Consider the following 17170-nt stretch of genomic DNA (forward strand, 5'->3'; position numbering starts at 1 on the left):
AATAATTGAATTCTATTGGAAAATTTTATGAAAGTAGTAAATATTAAAAATCATCGAATTGAGGGAAATTTTTGAAAATAATTGAAATTTTCCCAAGAATTTTATTAAAAATTTTTGAAAATAATTGAATTTCTATGAAGAATTTTACTAATTTTGAAAATAATTAAATTTCTGCAATTATTTCTAATTGCTCCAAAATTCAATAATTTCTTTTAGTATTTTTAACTAAAATTCCTTTAAAAAATCTAACATAAAAAAATTTAACTATATGATTTAAGAAGAATTTGAATTATTAAAATTATTCAAAAATCTACATTCTTTATGATTTCTAAAGAAATTCATTCAAAATTGAAGTTTTCCTAAATTCCAAATTAAAACCTTTTGAAGTTCATCTACTTATAAAAATTAGAAACGCAAATATTTTAAATTTGAATTAATTTTGAAATATTTCAGTAAAATTATATTTCAAGAATAAACACAATAACTTTAGAAAACAATTTTCCAGGATTTCGATAAAAATTCCTTGACTATTCTAGATTTTTTCAAGGTTTATAAAATTCCCTGAAATTTCCAGGTTTTCTAGGTTACGTGGCAACTCTGAAAAATAGTTCGATTTTTTTCGGTTTCATGAAAAAAAAAATTCTTTTTGACTCTTAGCGTCGACGCAAACTTCAGGGACCTTTTAGTATTAAAATTTAATTTAAATTTAATTTAAAATTTTCATAAAGTAGCAAAAAAAAAAAATTGTCCTTTATTAGAACACCCGATACTTTAAAAAAAATATTTTTGTTTTTTTTTTATTGTTTCTTTAAAGACATAGAAAATAAAGAAATTGAATAATATTTATTTATGAAAATGAACTCTTACCTTGAAAGGCAGCTTCGAAGGTTGTTTTCTCTTCAATGGGATTTTGAGCGAATGTTGTCACTATAGTGAAGTATCCAAGGATTAGGAAGAGCCAATGGCGGGAGGGTCCGAACATCGTACCACCCATAACATGTACTCGTTGCTCTCTCACGTACTTCAAACAATTTGATCCACTCTCCTCCAGTTCATCGAACCAAAGGCTATTTAAGTCAGCCCTGACTTTTCCCTCCAAAAAATTTGCTCCTCCAACTATCTCTCTTTTTACTCCCTTTTCATTTATCAAATAGTCATTTGGTAAATTACTATTTACCAAATTGCGTGTTTTCCCCTCCAAATAAAACGATTCCAAAAGAATATTGAAATTTCCCCTTTTCGAGGTAGATAACACACCTGCAACACACATATACATACAAACATTTTTTTTTTTTTTTTTTTAAGTGGATTCGAATAGCGTGAAAATGCGGGTTCGATAAACGAGGAGTTATTTCCCTCGATAACGAGGATCTAGGAGCTTTCGGTTAGAAGATATGCATGAGAAGAAAGTAAAAAAAAAAAAAAGATTATTCGAGGTTATTGACCCCGAAAACCGCGCGCCAATTTCTTTTTCGTTCTTCAACATCTAACAGAGTGACACCCAATAAAATATGAAACCAATTTTCTCCTCGAAGACACTTTTTTTTGAGTTATTTTTTTTCTCCTTTTTTTCAAAAACAATAATTTTACTAATAAACAAAAAACAGATCAATATCGAAAAATTATCGTATAAATAAATCAATTTAAAAAAATAATAAAACAATTACAAGGTGAACACTTTTTTCATAAAAAAAAAAAAATCGTCATGAATTATTTTTCCCGGTCATAATATAGATATAATTCTCATATCTTTGAAAATTAAGTAATATTTTTTTCTAATGAAAATATACTTTATTATGGCGATTAACTCAACTTTAATTTTGTTCATAAAGAGTTCCTTTTACCGTGGCATCACATTTTAATTAGCTTAAAGCAAACTTGCTCCTTTGCAAAGAAACTGTATGCTATACATAATATATTGTATGAGAAATTTGTATTCAGAAAAAAGGCATTTTATTCTCCCTGTAAATTGAGTTTAAACATTTCAATAACGCTTGATGCAAAAAAATGTTCTATATTGTAAAAGAAAATTATTTACTAATAAATTACTAATAAATAAAATAAAACTAATTTATTAGTAAAATTTTTATTTGTAAAAATAAATTTTTACTAATAAACACTAATTCTTATACTAATTTATGAGTAAAATTTACTAAATTAAAAACAAAAAGTCAGTCACTGATTCAGATTATTGAACATTTTTACTAATTCAAAATTTAGAGAATAGTAAAAATATTTGAATCATAAAAGAAAATGAAAAATATGAATTAACCTTTAAATTATTTAAATCATGCGCTTCGAGAAACTGTTTGATGCTTTTTGCATTTTTTTTCATAAATATACATTTCAAGTAATATACCCACACACGTGGAAATGAAATTTATGCGAAATACACTGAACAATGTGAATTGTGTTCTGGAGTAATGAACTCGCAAATTTTGAACTAAACACATTGTGAAATATTTTCATTTCCAAAGAAATATGTCTGGAAAATATGTTTTAGACAACATTTCATTTGCTTGATAAAACAATATTAATTATTTCAAACATTTCTCCCGTAATTCCCGTTCCTATCTTATAATATTTCAGTTTAATTTATTCTTTGAATTTAATTTAGTACAATTCGCGCATAAAATACATTTTTAAAATAATAATAAATATTATCATTATGATTATTATTATTAATATTATTAAATTATTATTATCATGTTTAAATAATTTTAATTAAAAATTTGGAAAATAATTGAATTAAACAAAGAATTTTTTCAATTTTTTAAAATAATCTTTTCTGTTTATAATTATAATTGAAAATTTGATAATTCAATTTTATTCAAATCATATTACCTAATAATAATTGAATTTCTGCAGAGAATTTTACTATTTATAAAAGTAATTGAATCCTTCCAAAGAATTTTATTATTTATGAAAATAATTAAATGTTTGCGTAGAATATTAATAAAAATTTTTTAAATAATTTAATTGTAAAGAACAATTTAATTATTTATAAAGATAATTGAAATTTTGAGAAGAATTTAAAAAAATAATTGAATTCTTGTGAAGAATTTTTTTAAAAAATAATATTCAAAAGAATTTAGTAATTTGGAAGAATTTTGCTATTTATGGAAATAATTGAATTCTTGAGAAGAATTTTTTTACAGTTTCTAGAAATAATTGAATTCTTTCGACGAATTTTAATAAAATTTTTAAAAATAATGACATTTTTCAAGGAATTCGATTAAAATTATATTAAAAATAATTGAAATTACGCAATGAGTTTTACTTATTTATGAAAATAATTGAATATATTGCGAAGAAACTTGTGAAAATAAAATTATAAACTAAGTGACTAACTTTCCTTGATTATTTTCGAAAAATTTAAATAAAATTCTTTAAAAGAATTCAATTATTTTTAATAGAATGTAAAGAAATTTCAATTATTTCAAAAATTTTCAATTATTTGTTTATAAAAATTCAATTATCTTGAAACAATAGAATTGAAAAATTTCAAATATCTTATTTTTCAGAATTTTCAAAAAAAAACTTTGCGAAAATTGAATTTTATTAAAAAAAACCAGCAACAATTCTAACTTCTTACTACCTTTTTTTTAAATAAAATTAGCAATTTTAAAAATAATAGAAATTAAAAATTTTCTTATTTAAATTTTTGTTGAAAACACTAAAAAAATTCAATTTTGGAGAAATTACAAATAATTGCAGAAATTCAATTATAAAAAAAAAATAAAATTCTTATAAAATTCAACTACGTTCAAAATTTGAAAAAAAAATTCTCGTAAAAATCCCAATTATCTTTATAAATAAGAAAATTCTTCTCCAAAGTTCAACTATTTTTATAAATGTCAAAAAAATTTTTTTGTCTTAATTTCAATGATTTTCAAAAAATAAAATACATTTTTCTAATTTCAATTATTTTCAATATCTACTATTTTAATAAAATTTTCCAAAAAGAATTCAATTATTTAAATAAAATTTAAATAAAATTGTATGCAAACATTTAATTATTTTCATAAATAATAAAATTTTCACAGAAATTCAATTATTTTCATAAACAATAAAATTTTTTTAAGGAATTCAATTATTTTCATAAAAAATAATTTAAAATTCTAGAAAATAATAATTTAATTAAAATGATGAAAAAAAGGTTTGAATTTCTTAATTCCTGTGGAAAATCCTGTTCCAAAAATAAGATTAAAAATAGAATATTGTGCAAATATTTTTCTTCTTCTTCTAAAACAAAATAATAATTTTGTTAAAAAATTTTTGATTCATAAACAAAAATAATGCAAAATAAATAAATTTTCTATTTCTTAATCACAGTTGTTTAACAATTTTCTAATTTTCTTTAGAAGTAAAGAAGAAAAATCTGCATAATTTCAATTTGACAAAACATAATATTTAACAAAATTTTAGTCTTTTAATGAAAAGAAGTGAAAAAAATTCTGATGATTTCTATTTGTCATTACAATTTTGAATTAATTATAAAATAAAAATAATTATAACATTAATAATTAATATAATATACAATCTATCTAAAGCTAACAAACACAAAAGTATAAATAAACAAAAGATAACTTCAGAGTGTGAGGGACAGAAAAAGTGAATGAATGAAAGAATGAAAGAACATTCAAATTATTATAGTTAATTAATAATTAATTATAGTTAATTTTAAGTGTGTATTTTTTTTAAATTAACTAATAAATATTTTAATTATTAATCTTCGTACTAAGAAACATGAATATATTTTTAAATAATTTGTCGTCAATGAAGGAGCCTTGACAGGAAATTAAGAGTTAAAATTAATTAAAAGTAAAAAATCTCTTGTAGTTATAAAATATTTTCCAGATTTTTGGTCAAATATGTAATTTTGCATTGCATTTCACTTTCTCTCTCCCTCCCTCTCTCTCTCCTTCCGGCCTTTGTTTTTCAAGACAATATTCTCGTTTTGTTTAAGGAAAATATATATACATATATAGTTTAATTGAAAGAGATATTTCTCGTCAAAATTCATTTCCCCGAGCGTATTTACCTCGATCTGAGATTTTACGAGGTTGTTGAGTAGATGAAATAACGTTGGTAAACTATATTCTCTGCTCCCTATATATGTATATATTACGTATAGAATGAGATGCGCTGTTAAATGCATCTGAGCCGAAGTAACGAGATAAGTACCTCGAATGTGATCGTTATATGCTTTGATGCGAAATCATAGGCACTTGTAAATTATTATTAAAGTGTCGATTATTTATCAAAATAACACTCTCCACTTGGAACAGATAATCCTCAAGGAAATTGAATTAAAATCACGTCCAATATTGTCCCTCACACTCCCAAGTTGTCTTTTGTTTATACTTTTGTTTTTTTTTAACTTTAGATTATAATTATTTTCAAAAATTTCCATTAAAATTCATCTTCAACAAGAATTTAAAATTCTCTAAATATAATTCAATTATTCTCAAAATAATTTTTAAAAAATTCTATATAAAAATTAAATTGCATTCAAAATGCAATTTTTAAATATATTCGTTAAAAAAAATTGAAAAAATTCAATTATTTTCAAAAAATAATAAAATTCTTTAAAGAATTTAAATAATTTTCGAAATTAAATTTTAAATTAAAAAATTAAATGAAATTTTTTCTCCAAAAAATTTCAACAAAAATTTAAATTAGGAAATTTTTAAATTCCCTTATTTTTAAAATTGCTAATTTTATTTTTAAAAAAAGGCAATAAGAAGTTATTCGCGCGCTTTAGCGCGAATTGTTGCTAGTTAATACTTAAAATCTAACTAATAAAACTGAGACACTAAATATTGTCGAAAATGATCCACCGTTTCTTCCGTGGAAGCGCAACAATTGCCATTTCCTCTAGAGACAGTGAATTGTCAGAAAAACACACAGACTGATGAATAGTTTGACGCCCTACAAATAAACGCGTAACAACGTTTTTTCCGTTTCATTTTCTCCACTGTCGACAATAAAAACCAGTTATTAATGAATGTATGTACATATATATATATATATATATATATATATATATATATATATATATATATATATGTATACATACAAGAAAATACATTCTCTGGTAAAACGTGACGATCTTTCAACGAACATGACACACAATAAAATCAAAATCCAATAACTAAATTTAAACTGTAACTTTTTACAATTCCCTACATGTAGATCAAGTCTAATAAAATTAGTATCATGCAAAAAAATACTGACTGTGGAAAAATTATTTCATCATTTTCTCTCCCTCTCTAAATTCAACCAATAAATGGTATATCTATGAAAATTAACCCAACTATTTATATATTACTCCCATAATATTGAAAAACACCTAATTTTCCTTTAACGAAATATTCCACATGAAACTTTTTTAAAACATACCAAAGTAATTTAACAACAAATATTTAAACTATTTCATCTCTTTGAAACAATATTACAAATACTTGACTAATTGAAATTAATTATAAAGATTTGAAATTTAATTTCACATTTTTATTTTATAAAATAAAATTAAAAAATAAAAAATAAAATAAAAATGTGAAATTAAATTTCAAATCTTTATAATCAAAAGAAAATTTAATTTGCAAAAAGCAGAATTTGTTTAAATTGATTTTAATTACGAAGCACATTTTTTTTCTCTCTCTTTTTGTAATGAATTTTTAAAATTAAAATATCTCAATAAACGCTCCTGCGAGTCCTCAACAATTTTAATTAAAGTTACATGCACAAAGAACGTTATTTTATATCTATGTGTATATATAATATAAACAAAAAGTAAACTTTGATTCTAAATTTTTTAAATTACATATTTTGCAGAAGAAATTAGAAAAAATGTATAAATTGAAAATATTTAATATGAGAATTAAATATCTAATTTTAACATTAATTGCAAATATAATTCTATTCTTCTTAAATTTACATTTAAAAAATGCATTAAAGAAATATAAGAATAAAATATAAGAATAAAAATAAATAAATCAAAATGAAAAAAAATAAAAATAATAAAAATAAATAATAAATAAATAATAAAAATAAAAAATAAATAAATAAAAATTATAAAATATAAGAATATTTTAAAATTCATTTAAACGTCTACTCGTATAATAAAAATAAATTTTAGAAATATATATATATACATAAAATTCAAATAAGTTTACATGATTTATACGAAAGTTCCACATTAAAATGTTCCTTTTTTAAAAATTCATTTAGAAACGTCCACATATATAATCACAAAAAAATTGCTAAATTAGAAATCACTTTTCTGGATATAGAAAGTAAATTTCTTTTGACGTTACAAATTTAATAATATTAATAATATTGATATTATTATTAATATTATTAACATTTAATTAAATATTCAACAAATATTAATAAATTACTTAGGTATTAATTTACTCATTAATATATTATAAATTTTTTTGACTAGAGAAATATTTACTTTAATCAAGAAATTTTTAATTCACTCAATAAATATTCATTTGAGTCAAGAAACATTTATTTGCAATCGAGAAATATTTATTTTAGTTGAGAAATATTTGGTTTGTCTCTAAAGTTATTTATTTAAGTCAAAAAATATTTACTTAGGTCAGGAAATATTTATTTGAGTCAAGAAATATGTAATTGAGTCAAGAAATATATAATTGAGTCAAAAAATATATAATTGAGTCAAAAAATATTCATTTGAGTCACGAAATCTCTATTTAACTCCAGAAATATTTATTTAGTCAAAAAATATTTCTTTACGTCAAGAAATATTTTTTTTCATCCAAGAAATATTTTTTTTTATCCAAGAATTATTCTTTTGAGTCAAAAAATATTTATTAAACTCAAGAAATATTTCTCAATGCCAACAAATATTTATATGAGTCAAGAAGCATTTATCTGATTTAAGAAATATTTATTTGAATCAAGAAATGTCTATTTGACTCAAGAAATATTTATTTGACTCAAGAAATATTTATTTGGTTCAATAAATATTTCTTTCACTACAGAAATATTTCAGTCAAGAAACTTGACTTAAACAAAATTTATTTTAGTCGAGAAATATTTCTTTATGTCAAGAAATATTTATTTGAGTCGAAAAATATTTATGTTACTCAAGAAATATTTATTTGACTCAAGAAATATTTTATTCTGTCAAGAATTATTTATTTGAGTAAAGAAATATTTATTTGAGTCAAGAAATGTTTATTTGACTCAAGAAATTGTTTTTCTCAAGAAATATTTATTTGACTCAACAAGTATTTAATTATTGATTCAAGAAATGTTTATTTTTGTCGAAAAAAATTTTCTTTAGTTGAGAAATATTTCTTTATGCAAAGAAATTGTTATTTTAATCAAGAAATATTTCTTAATATCAACAAATATTTATATGAGTCAAGAAGCATTTATTTGAGTCAAGAATTAATATTTATTTGAATTAAGAAATGTCTATTTGACTCAAGAAATATTTACTTTGGTCAATAAATATTTATTTCAGTCAAGAAATGTTTAATTGACTTAAACAAAATTTATTTTAGTCAAGAAATTTTTATTTCATTAAAAAAATTATTTATTTGACTCAGGAAATATTTTTTTACTCAAGAAATATTTAATTCTGTCCAGAATTATTTATTTGATCCAAGAAATGTTTATTAGTCTCAAGAAATATTTTTTTTTACCCAAGAAATATTTAATTTTGTCAATATTTATTTATATGAGTTAAGAAATGTTTATTTGACTCAAGAAATTGTTTTTCTCAAGAAATATTTATTTGACTCAACAAGTATTTAATTATTGATTCAAGAAATGTTTATTTTTGTCGAAAAAAATTTTCTTTAGTTGAGAAATATTTCTTTATGCCAAGAAATTGTTATTTTAATCAAGAAATATTTCTTAATATCAACAAATATTTATATGAGTCAAGAAGCATTTATTTGAGTCAAGAATTAATATTTATTTGAATTAAGAAATGTCTATTTGACTCAAGAAATATTTACTTGGGTCAATAAATATTTATTTCAGTCAAGAAATGTTTAATTGACTTAAACAAAATTTATTTTAGTCAAAAAAATTTTTATTTCATTAAAAAAATTATTTATTTGACTCAGGAAATATTTTTTTACTCAAGAAATATTTAATTCTGTCCAGAATTATTTATTTGATCCAAGAAATGTTTATTAGTCTCAAGAAATATTTTTTTTTACCCAAGAAATATTTAATTTTGTCAATAATTATTTATTTGAGTTAAGAAATGTTTATTTGACTCAAGCAATACTTATTTTAGTCGAAAATTATTTATTTGAGTCAAGAAATGTTTATTGGACTCAAGAAATATTTTTTTTACTTAAGAAATATTTATTTGTATCGTGAAATAATTTTTTAACTTAGGAAATATTTATTTCAGTCAAGAAATGTTTAATTGACTCAAGAATTATTTCCTTATATCAAAAAATATTTATTACAGTAAATAATTATTTAATTCGTGACTCAAGAAATATTTATTTGAATCAAGAAATATTTGTTTGATTCAAAAAATGTTTATTTAACTGAAGAAATGTTTAATTGACTTAAGAAATACATATTTCTTTATATCGAGAAATATATATTTATGTCAAGAAATATTTATTTGAGTCGAGAAATGTTTAATTGACTCGAGAAATATTTCCTTATATCGAGAAATATTTATTTCAGTCAATAATCGTTTACGTGACTCAAGAAAAATTTATTTGAATCAAGAAATGTTTTTTTGACGCAAGAAAGATTTATTTGATTTAAGTAAATATTTATTTGATTTAAGTAAATATTTATTTGATTCAAGTAAATATTTATTTGATCCAAGTAAATATTTATTTGATTCAAGTAAATATTTATTTGATAATAGAAAACTACTCAGTCATTAGAATCAAATAAATTTTTTTTCAGTGTAGAAAAAAAACATCTTTCACTGAAATCAACCTCAAAATTCTCAACTTTTCATTTTTTAGGATTAAGGATTTAATTTTCTTTTTATATGAAAAAAAAACCTTCTCGAAAAATTCTCTGTATGCGTTAGATAGTCTTTTTACTAGCGGTACGCTTTGACACAGAATGCCCTCTAAACATAAAAATGTAATGTGACACTTGAGTGAAGTTTCTTGCAAAAATGTTTTATCTTCTTTAATTAATATTTGTCCTTCCTTTATGTGCCTTTATATAGTAAAAAAATAGCCTATTTCGTTACAGAGAATTCAGAGCTTAAAGGCGTCATCAATTTCTCTGTTTACATTATCGAGTTATATATGTATGTATATATATATATTTGGAGTAATTACTCCGGCGGTCTGTTGGATATATACATATATACATGTATATATATTGCAAGTTATCCCTTCCCTTATAATAATCAGAAAATCGATTCTTCTCCCGCTCTCTTGCAAAAGCTCTTTTTGTCGTCTTTAACTAAGTTGGAAGGGATAAAACCCGTAAAATATTTTCTCACTCGATTTGTCATCAAGTCTTTTCTACAGATTTTGCAGTCGTAAAAATAAAAGTAATTGCTTTCATAAATCTTTTATTTAATCATTATATAAATGTAGAACTAATTTTCACCTTTTTCTATTCTTTTAAATAAGTTAATTTTGTTCCTTTTCCTCTTTGTCCCTTTATTCATTTCTTCATTATCAACAAATTAAAAATATATTCAATAATATAAAATTCTTTATGTTTCTCTATAAATCTGAATTTGTAAAAATGTTTACTAATTTGAATTAGTGACTAATTTTTGCTTTTTGAAATAGTCAATTTTACTGATAAATTTTGAATTAGTAAAATTATTATATTATCAATATTATAATTAATAATTAATTCTTTAAGTTCTTTACGTTTTTTTCTTTTTTAAAATTTATACACGAGAAAAAGTTAATTTTAAAAAAATCTTATCTAACTCTATTTATTTATTAACTCTAAAACTAATAACTAGTTTCAAGTAAAGCTGCCTCTTTTTCAAAATAAAACTCTTTGAGAATTTAAAAAATTAAAAGAATCGTGTTCTCTAAGTGCAAATACACACAATTTTTTAATCATCATTATAAAGTCATAGAAATTTTTTGAAAACATGAGAAAATTTTATAACAGTATTTTTAAAATAAATATAGAGAAATGAAAAAAGAACGAAAAAGAAAAAAAGGAGAGAGAAGAGAGTAAAAAATAATAATTCAAGGGCTCCGAGTTTCATAACCAATTTAGTTCAAAAGATAATGAAATAAAAAGCAATGAAAATTCAAAACTTTTAACAAAAACGAAATCAAAGGGACTGAATTTATACATTTATACATTCATACATTTATAAGTCATTTTAAATCGAAAAATAAATGATAATAATAATCCAATAGGAAAAAAAATTGAAAATTTTCAAAGAGATAAAACATTTTTGCAATAAATCGTTCTATGGAAAAAATTCATCAGCAAATGTGATAATTAAATAACATAATAAATTACAATCAGTGAATATGAGAGAATTACTGCATCTGCGTTATTTTTAAATCCTAAGACTAATAAAATAAATTGACTTTTGAGCATAAATTTGGTTTTAATTATTCAAATAAATTTAAATGACTAATTAAATTTAATTGTAAAGTTAATAATTGCATTTGAAGCAAATATAACGTTAATTAATAAAAATAAAAATTATTGGATAAAAAATAGAAATTTTTGTTTAAGTCGAGAAATGTTTATTTGACTCAAGAAATATTTTTTTTACCAAAGAAATATTTAATTCTGTCAAGAATTATTTATTTGAGTCAAGAAAAGTTTATTTGACTCAAGAAATAATTATTATTTTAGTCGAAAATTATTTATTTCAGTCAAGAAATATTTATTTGACTCAAGGAATATTTGTTTGGCTTAAGAAATATTTATTTGGTTCAACAAGTATTTAATTCTTGATTCAAAAAATATTTATTTTAGTCGAGAAATATTTGCTTTAGTTGAGAAACATTTCTTTATGTCAAGAAATTTTTTATTCAGTTAAAAAAGATTATTTATTGGAGCCAAGAAATATTTTTTTGAATCAAGAAATGTTTCTTTCCTTTTAAAAAATATTTATTTGTTCCAAGATATGTTTATTTGACTCAAGAAATATTTTTTTTACCAAAGAAATATTTAATTCTGTCAAGAATTATTTATTTGAGTCAAAAAATGTTTATTTGACTCAAGAAATACTTATTTTAGTCGAAATTATTTATTTGAATCAAGAAATGTTTATTTGACTCAAGAAATATTTGTTTGGCTAAAGAAATATTTATTTGGCTCAACAAGTATTTAATTCTTGATTCAAGAAATGTTTATTTTAGTCGAGAAATATTTGCTTTAGTTGAGAAACATTTCTTTATGTCAAGAAATTTTTATTTCAGTCAAAAATGATTTTCTTTGAGCCAAGAAATATTTATTTGAGTCAAGAAATACTTTTTTAGCTCAAGAAATATTTATTTGAGTTAGGAAATGCCTTTTTGCTTCAATAAATATTTATTTGATCCAAGAAATGTTTTCTTCAGGCATGAAATGTCTAATTAAGGTCATGAAATATTTATTAGAGTCAAGAAACATTTATTCTAAAAAAGTAAATTTAAAGAAATGTCTATTTACCTCGATAAATATTTTTTTGATTTAAGAAATATTTTCTTTAGCCAAGAAATACTCATTCAAGTCAGGAAATATTTATTTCTCTCAAGAATTATTTTCACTGCCCTCAAGAAATATTTACTTCTACCAAGAAATATTTATTTAATAGTCGAATAATTCATTACCTGTGTCAAACAATTTTTTCTAGTGTATAACAAATGAAATCTTTCGTTAGTTTAGTCAAACTGTTGCAAAATTAAAGAAGACTCAAGTGTTGTCTCAAAACAAGATTTCTTTTTGAAAGTAAAACTTTTTGTTAACCCCAAAAAATAGTAATAAAAATGTAAAAATATCTTACTCTAAGAAAAAACCTGTGTCTGGAACTTAAGTTTGCTCCGAATTTAAAATTTTTGTTTACCAAAGAAAAATAGAAAGAAAGACGAAAGAATATCTTACTCTAAGATAAAACCTATGTCTCGAAATTAAGTTTGCTCTGAATTTAAAATTAAAATTACCCGATAACAATGTATCTAACAAAATAACCTTATATTCAGATTCCATCAAATCTTAAATTTAGCATTATGTTATCTTATAGCCCAAAAAATCAATATTGTCTTAAAAATGTTGCAACCTAAAATATCCTATTCTTCTGTCTTTCCATAAAAGAATGTTCCGCTTACACTGAAACCTTGCAAAATTAAAGACCGAGTAGAAAATAAGATAAAAAAAACCAGTAAAGAAGGAAAAAAATAAAAATTATTCCTTATCTAAACGATTCCGAATCGACACAATATGAAGATTATCAAAACTGATTGTCACCTCAAAGTAAAAAAACACTCTGTCCATCAAATAAACAAAAAGAACACAAACCTTTTCTTTCAAAAATCCAAATAACAAGTGTCGCTTTGCTTTTTTTAAGCAACACACAAATTCGCCATCATCTCTCTCTCTCTCTCTGCCTCCACTTGATATCCCCGGGAATAATCCAATGTTCACCAATATATGTTCACTATATCAAAGATGAATATATACATTTACATATATATATCCTTCGATCTATATATTCCAACTAAAAATCAAAATAAAAAAAGAGAAACACTTTTATCAAAAAACACCTTATCACAAGCACAGGAGCTTTCCATTATAACACGTTTCTTTCCATTCCCCTACAAAAAAGGAACAGAAACCAAATTTTTCACCCGAATCGATAATTCGCGATTTTAACCACCGAATCAAAAATTGGAAAAAACGACAATAAATTAAATATACATATACAATACACACGTTCAATGAAAACTGACGCCGGATTTTCACGGAAAAATGAACAGTAATCGCCGGCCGGGCCGGTGGTTTTAATCGAACTGTGGCTTAAGAGCGACAGTGGCGGCATCGGGAGTTAAAAACGAGGAATAACGAACTAAACCGAGGGTGGCCGAGTGCGCGCGCAATTTTCAAATTATAGTAAACGGGTGTGTGAGGGGAATTGACTACATAGTAAACTGCGATGAGGAATAAAGAGAGGAGAAGGCAATGGGGAAAGGGGGAAAAAAAAGAATAGAGCAGAATAGAGAGTAGGGGAAAGTAGGGGAAAATACGAGAGCGTGAATACGAAAAAAAGCTCTATATATATATATAAATATACAGGTGAAAAACAGAGAAAGAGACAAGCAGGGGTTTTAAATAGGACAACTATTTAGTTACACAAGAGATCTAAGTTGCCCGAAAAAAAAATTTTTTCTTTTGTATGTCGAGAAAACTGTCGCGATTAAGGTCTGGGTTGAGTGTTTCTCTGAATTCTCTCTACTTTGTAGAGCGGAAGGAAGTTCTTTTACAGGGGGGGGTGAGAAGGGACCATCACTATTCAAGGGCTATGTTTGTATTTTTTTTTCACTTTCTCCTTTTTTTCTTCATCACGACAAATTAATTGAAACAAAAACTGTCATTTTTCTCAATTTTCTTTTTTCCTAATCAGAAAAAGACAGAAAATAAAAATCACTTTTCGTATATTTTTTACAAAATGATTTCTACGCTTTTTTTATCTCTCATCGTTGAGGGGGATCGAACCACTCACCCTAGATTCGACTCACTAATTCACGTGCCTTAACGACTACGGCCATCGGCAATTAACTTATTACATTGTAATATTATATGTATTCAATTATTAATATTAATTATTTAATCAATTAATCAATTAATAGTAACTATTAATTATTTTTAATTAATAGTTAATTAATATTAATTAATAGTTAATTAATAAAAATAATAGGAATTATTATTAAAAACAAATTTGTATTTTCCCGGAAAATTCGAATTTAACAGAGAAAAAAAAAACTCTCCTAATAGTGTTTAACAAAATGTATATAAAAAGAAATCGTAATCATTTATTTATTCCTAAAAATTTTCAAATATTTTATATTACAAAGAAAAACAAAAAAATGAAAAAAAATTTGCTGAACGTGAATGTATAAAAACTAAAAGTTTAATGTAACAGGGGTTACTCGCAGTTACAAAAGGAAACTTTCAAAACCACACAGCTTCCGTCACAAGAGTTTTCCAATCCAGAAACCACACTATTTCGTCAACTTTTGAAAAAATAAAATTACTTTAGGTCTTCTTCTCACACATTTATACGAAATTTTATCCATTATAAACGAAAAGTCAAGTTTCATTAAAAATTTAGTTTCAAAAAAAGTTAATTATTTAAGATTATGAATAACAATAATAATACCTAATAATATTTCTTTATGTCAAAAAATATTTATTTCGGTAAAGAATTATTTTTTTGAGTCAAAAAATATTTACTTGAGACAAGAAATATTTTTTTGACTTAGGAAATATTTATTTGAATCAAGAACTATTTATTTCAGGCGAGAAATATTTTTCTGAGACGAGAAATAATTATTTTTGATTCAAAAAATATTTATTTGGGTCAAGAAAAATTTCTTTATGTCAAGAAATATTTTTTTTTATCCAAACAATATTTACTGGAGTCAAGAAATGTTTATTTATGTCAAGAAATATTTACTTCGGTTAGAAATTATTTATTTGACTCAAAAAATATTTATTTGAATCGAGAAATGTTTATTTAACTTGATAAATATTTATTTGACTCAAGAAATATTTATTTATGTCAAGAAATATTTACTTCGATTAGAAATTATTTATTTGACTCAAAAAATATTTATTTGTCTCGAGAAATGTTTATTTGACTCAAAAAATATTTATACTTATATCAAGAAATTTTTTTTTATCTAAGAAATATTTATTTGACTCAAGAAATATTTGCTTTAGTTGAGAAACATTTCTTTTTGCCAAGAAATTTTTATTTTTGTCAAAAATGATTTTCTTTGAGCCAAGAAATATTTATTTAAATCGAGAAATATTTATTTGACTCAAAAAATATTTATTTGAGTCGAGAAATATTTATTTTAGAGAAATATTTATTAATGTAAAGAAATATTTACTTCGGTTAGAAATTATTTGAGTCAAGAAATATTTATTTGACTCAAAAAATGTTTATTTGAATCGAGAAATGTTTATTTGACTCGAGAAATATTTATTTAACTCAAAAAATATTTATTTATTATGTCAAGAAATTTTTTTTTATCCAAGAAATATTTATTTGACTCAAGAAATATTTACTTGAGTCAAGAAATGTTTATTTGACTCGATAAATATTTATTAAGCTCAAGAAATATTTATTTATGTGAAAAAATATTTACTTTGTTTGGAAATTATTTATTTGAGTCAAGAAATATTTATTTGACTCAAGAAATATTTATTTGAATCGAGAAATGTTTATTTGACTCGATAAATATTTATTTAACTCAAGAAATATTTACTTCGGTTAGAAATTATTTATTTGAATCAATAAATATTTTTTTAACTCAAGAAATATTTATTTGACTCAAGAAATATTTATTTGAGTTAAGAAATGTTTATTTCTGTCAATAACTATTTATGTGACTCAAAAAATATTTATTTGACTCGAGAAATGTTTATTTGACTCAAAAAATATTTACTTATATCAAGAAATATTTACTTCTCCTTGAAATTATTTATTTGAATCATGAATTGTTAATTAGACTCTTAAATTCAAGAGAGTTAAAAAAAAGAAATAAATTTTCTTTCTTTTATTAATTTTTAAATCCTCTATATTTCTGTTTCAATTGCAATAACAAAAAATTACCCAAAAAAAAATGGAAAACAAAAGGAAATAAGAAATAATAAGGAAACATTCACGTTCGCAAATTTTCTCTGTCACGGAAATTACATTTTCGTTTGCACGTATTAAGAACGCAGTTAAAATGGAACACCAAAAACACAACATGCGGTAAATTGGTACAGTAAACAAGCAACGAATGAGTTTACGATTTGATTTATGGATTTCCACCCCTACTTTTATTCCTCTTTTCAATTACACGGTCTCAGATGTGTTTTTCAAACAACAAAAAAAAAAATTTGCAATAAATGATATTTTTTACCATTTTAAAAAAAAATGCACTGAATTTTAATGAGTCTTTAGGGAAATAAATTGTTCCTATATCATGAATTATTTACAAAC

General features: G+C 22.8%; 1 protein-coding gene across 4 annotated transcripts in view; it reads right to left on the reverse strand.

Moving 5' to 3' along the window:
* LOC122507011 (pikachurin) overlaps window positions 1–13979 on the reverse strand; it is a 165321-nt gene extending 151342 nt beyond the window's left edge. Inside the window, exons 1-3 of one of the 4 annotated variants that reach the window (XM_043619486.1) lie at window positions 13891–13979; window positions 13477–13675; window positions 868–1257 (exon numbers count right to left, since the gene is read on the reverse strand). In XM_043619486.1, the coding sequence (XP_043475421.1) occupies window positions 868–994 (127 nt within the window). In that variant the 5' untranslated portion in view covers window positions 995–1257; window positions 13477–13675; window positions 13891–13979. Of the gene's footprint in view, window positions 1–867; window positions 1258–13476 lie in introns of those variants that run through there. The other 3 variants (XM_043619487.1, XM_043619485.1, XM_043619488.1) reach the window with 3 other exon arrangements.
* Between the last annotated feature and the right edge of the window lie 3191 nt (window positions 13980–17170).

The sequence above is a fragment of the Leptopilina heterotoma genome, unplaced genomic scaffold (genome assembly GCF_015476425.1).
Source record: "Leptopilina heterotoma isolate Lh14 unplaced genomic scaffold, ASM1547642v1 Lhet_44, whole genome shotgun sequence".
Lineage (NCBI taxonomy): Eukaryota > Metazoa > Arthropoda > Insecta > Hymenoptera > Figitidae > Leptopilina > Leptopilina heterotoma.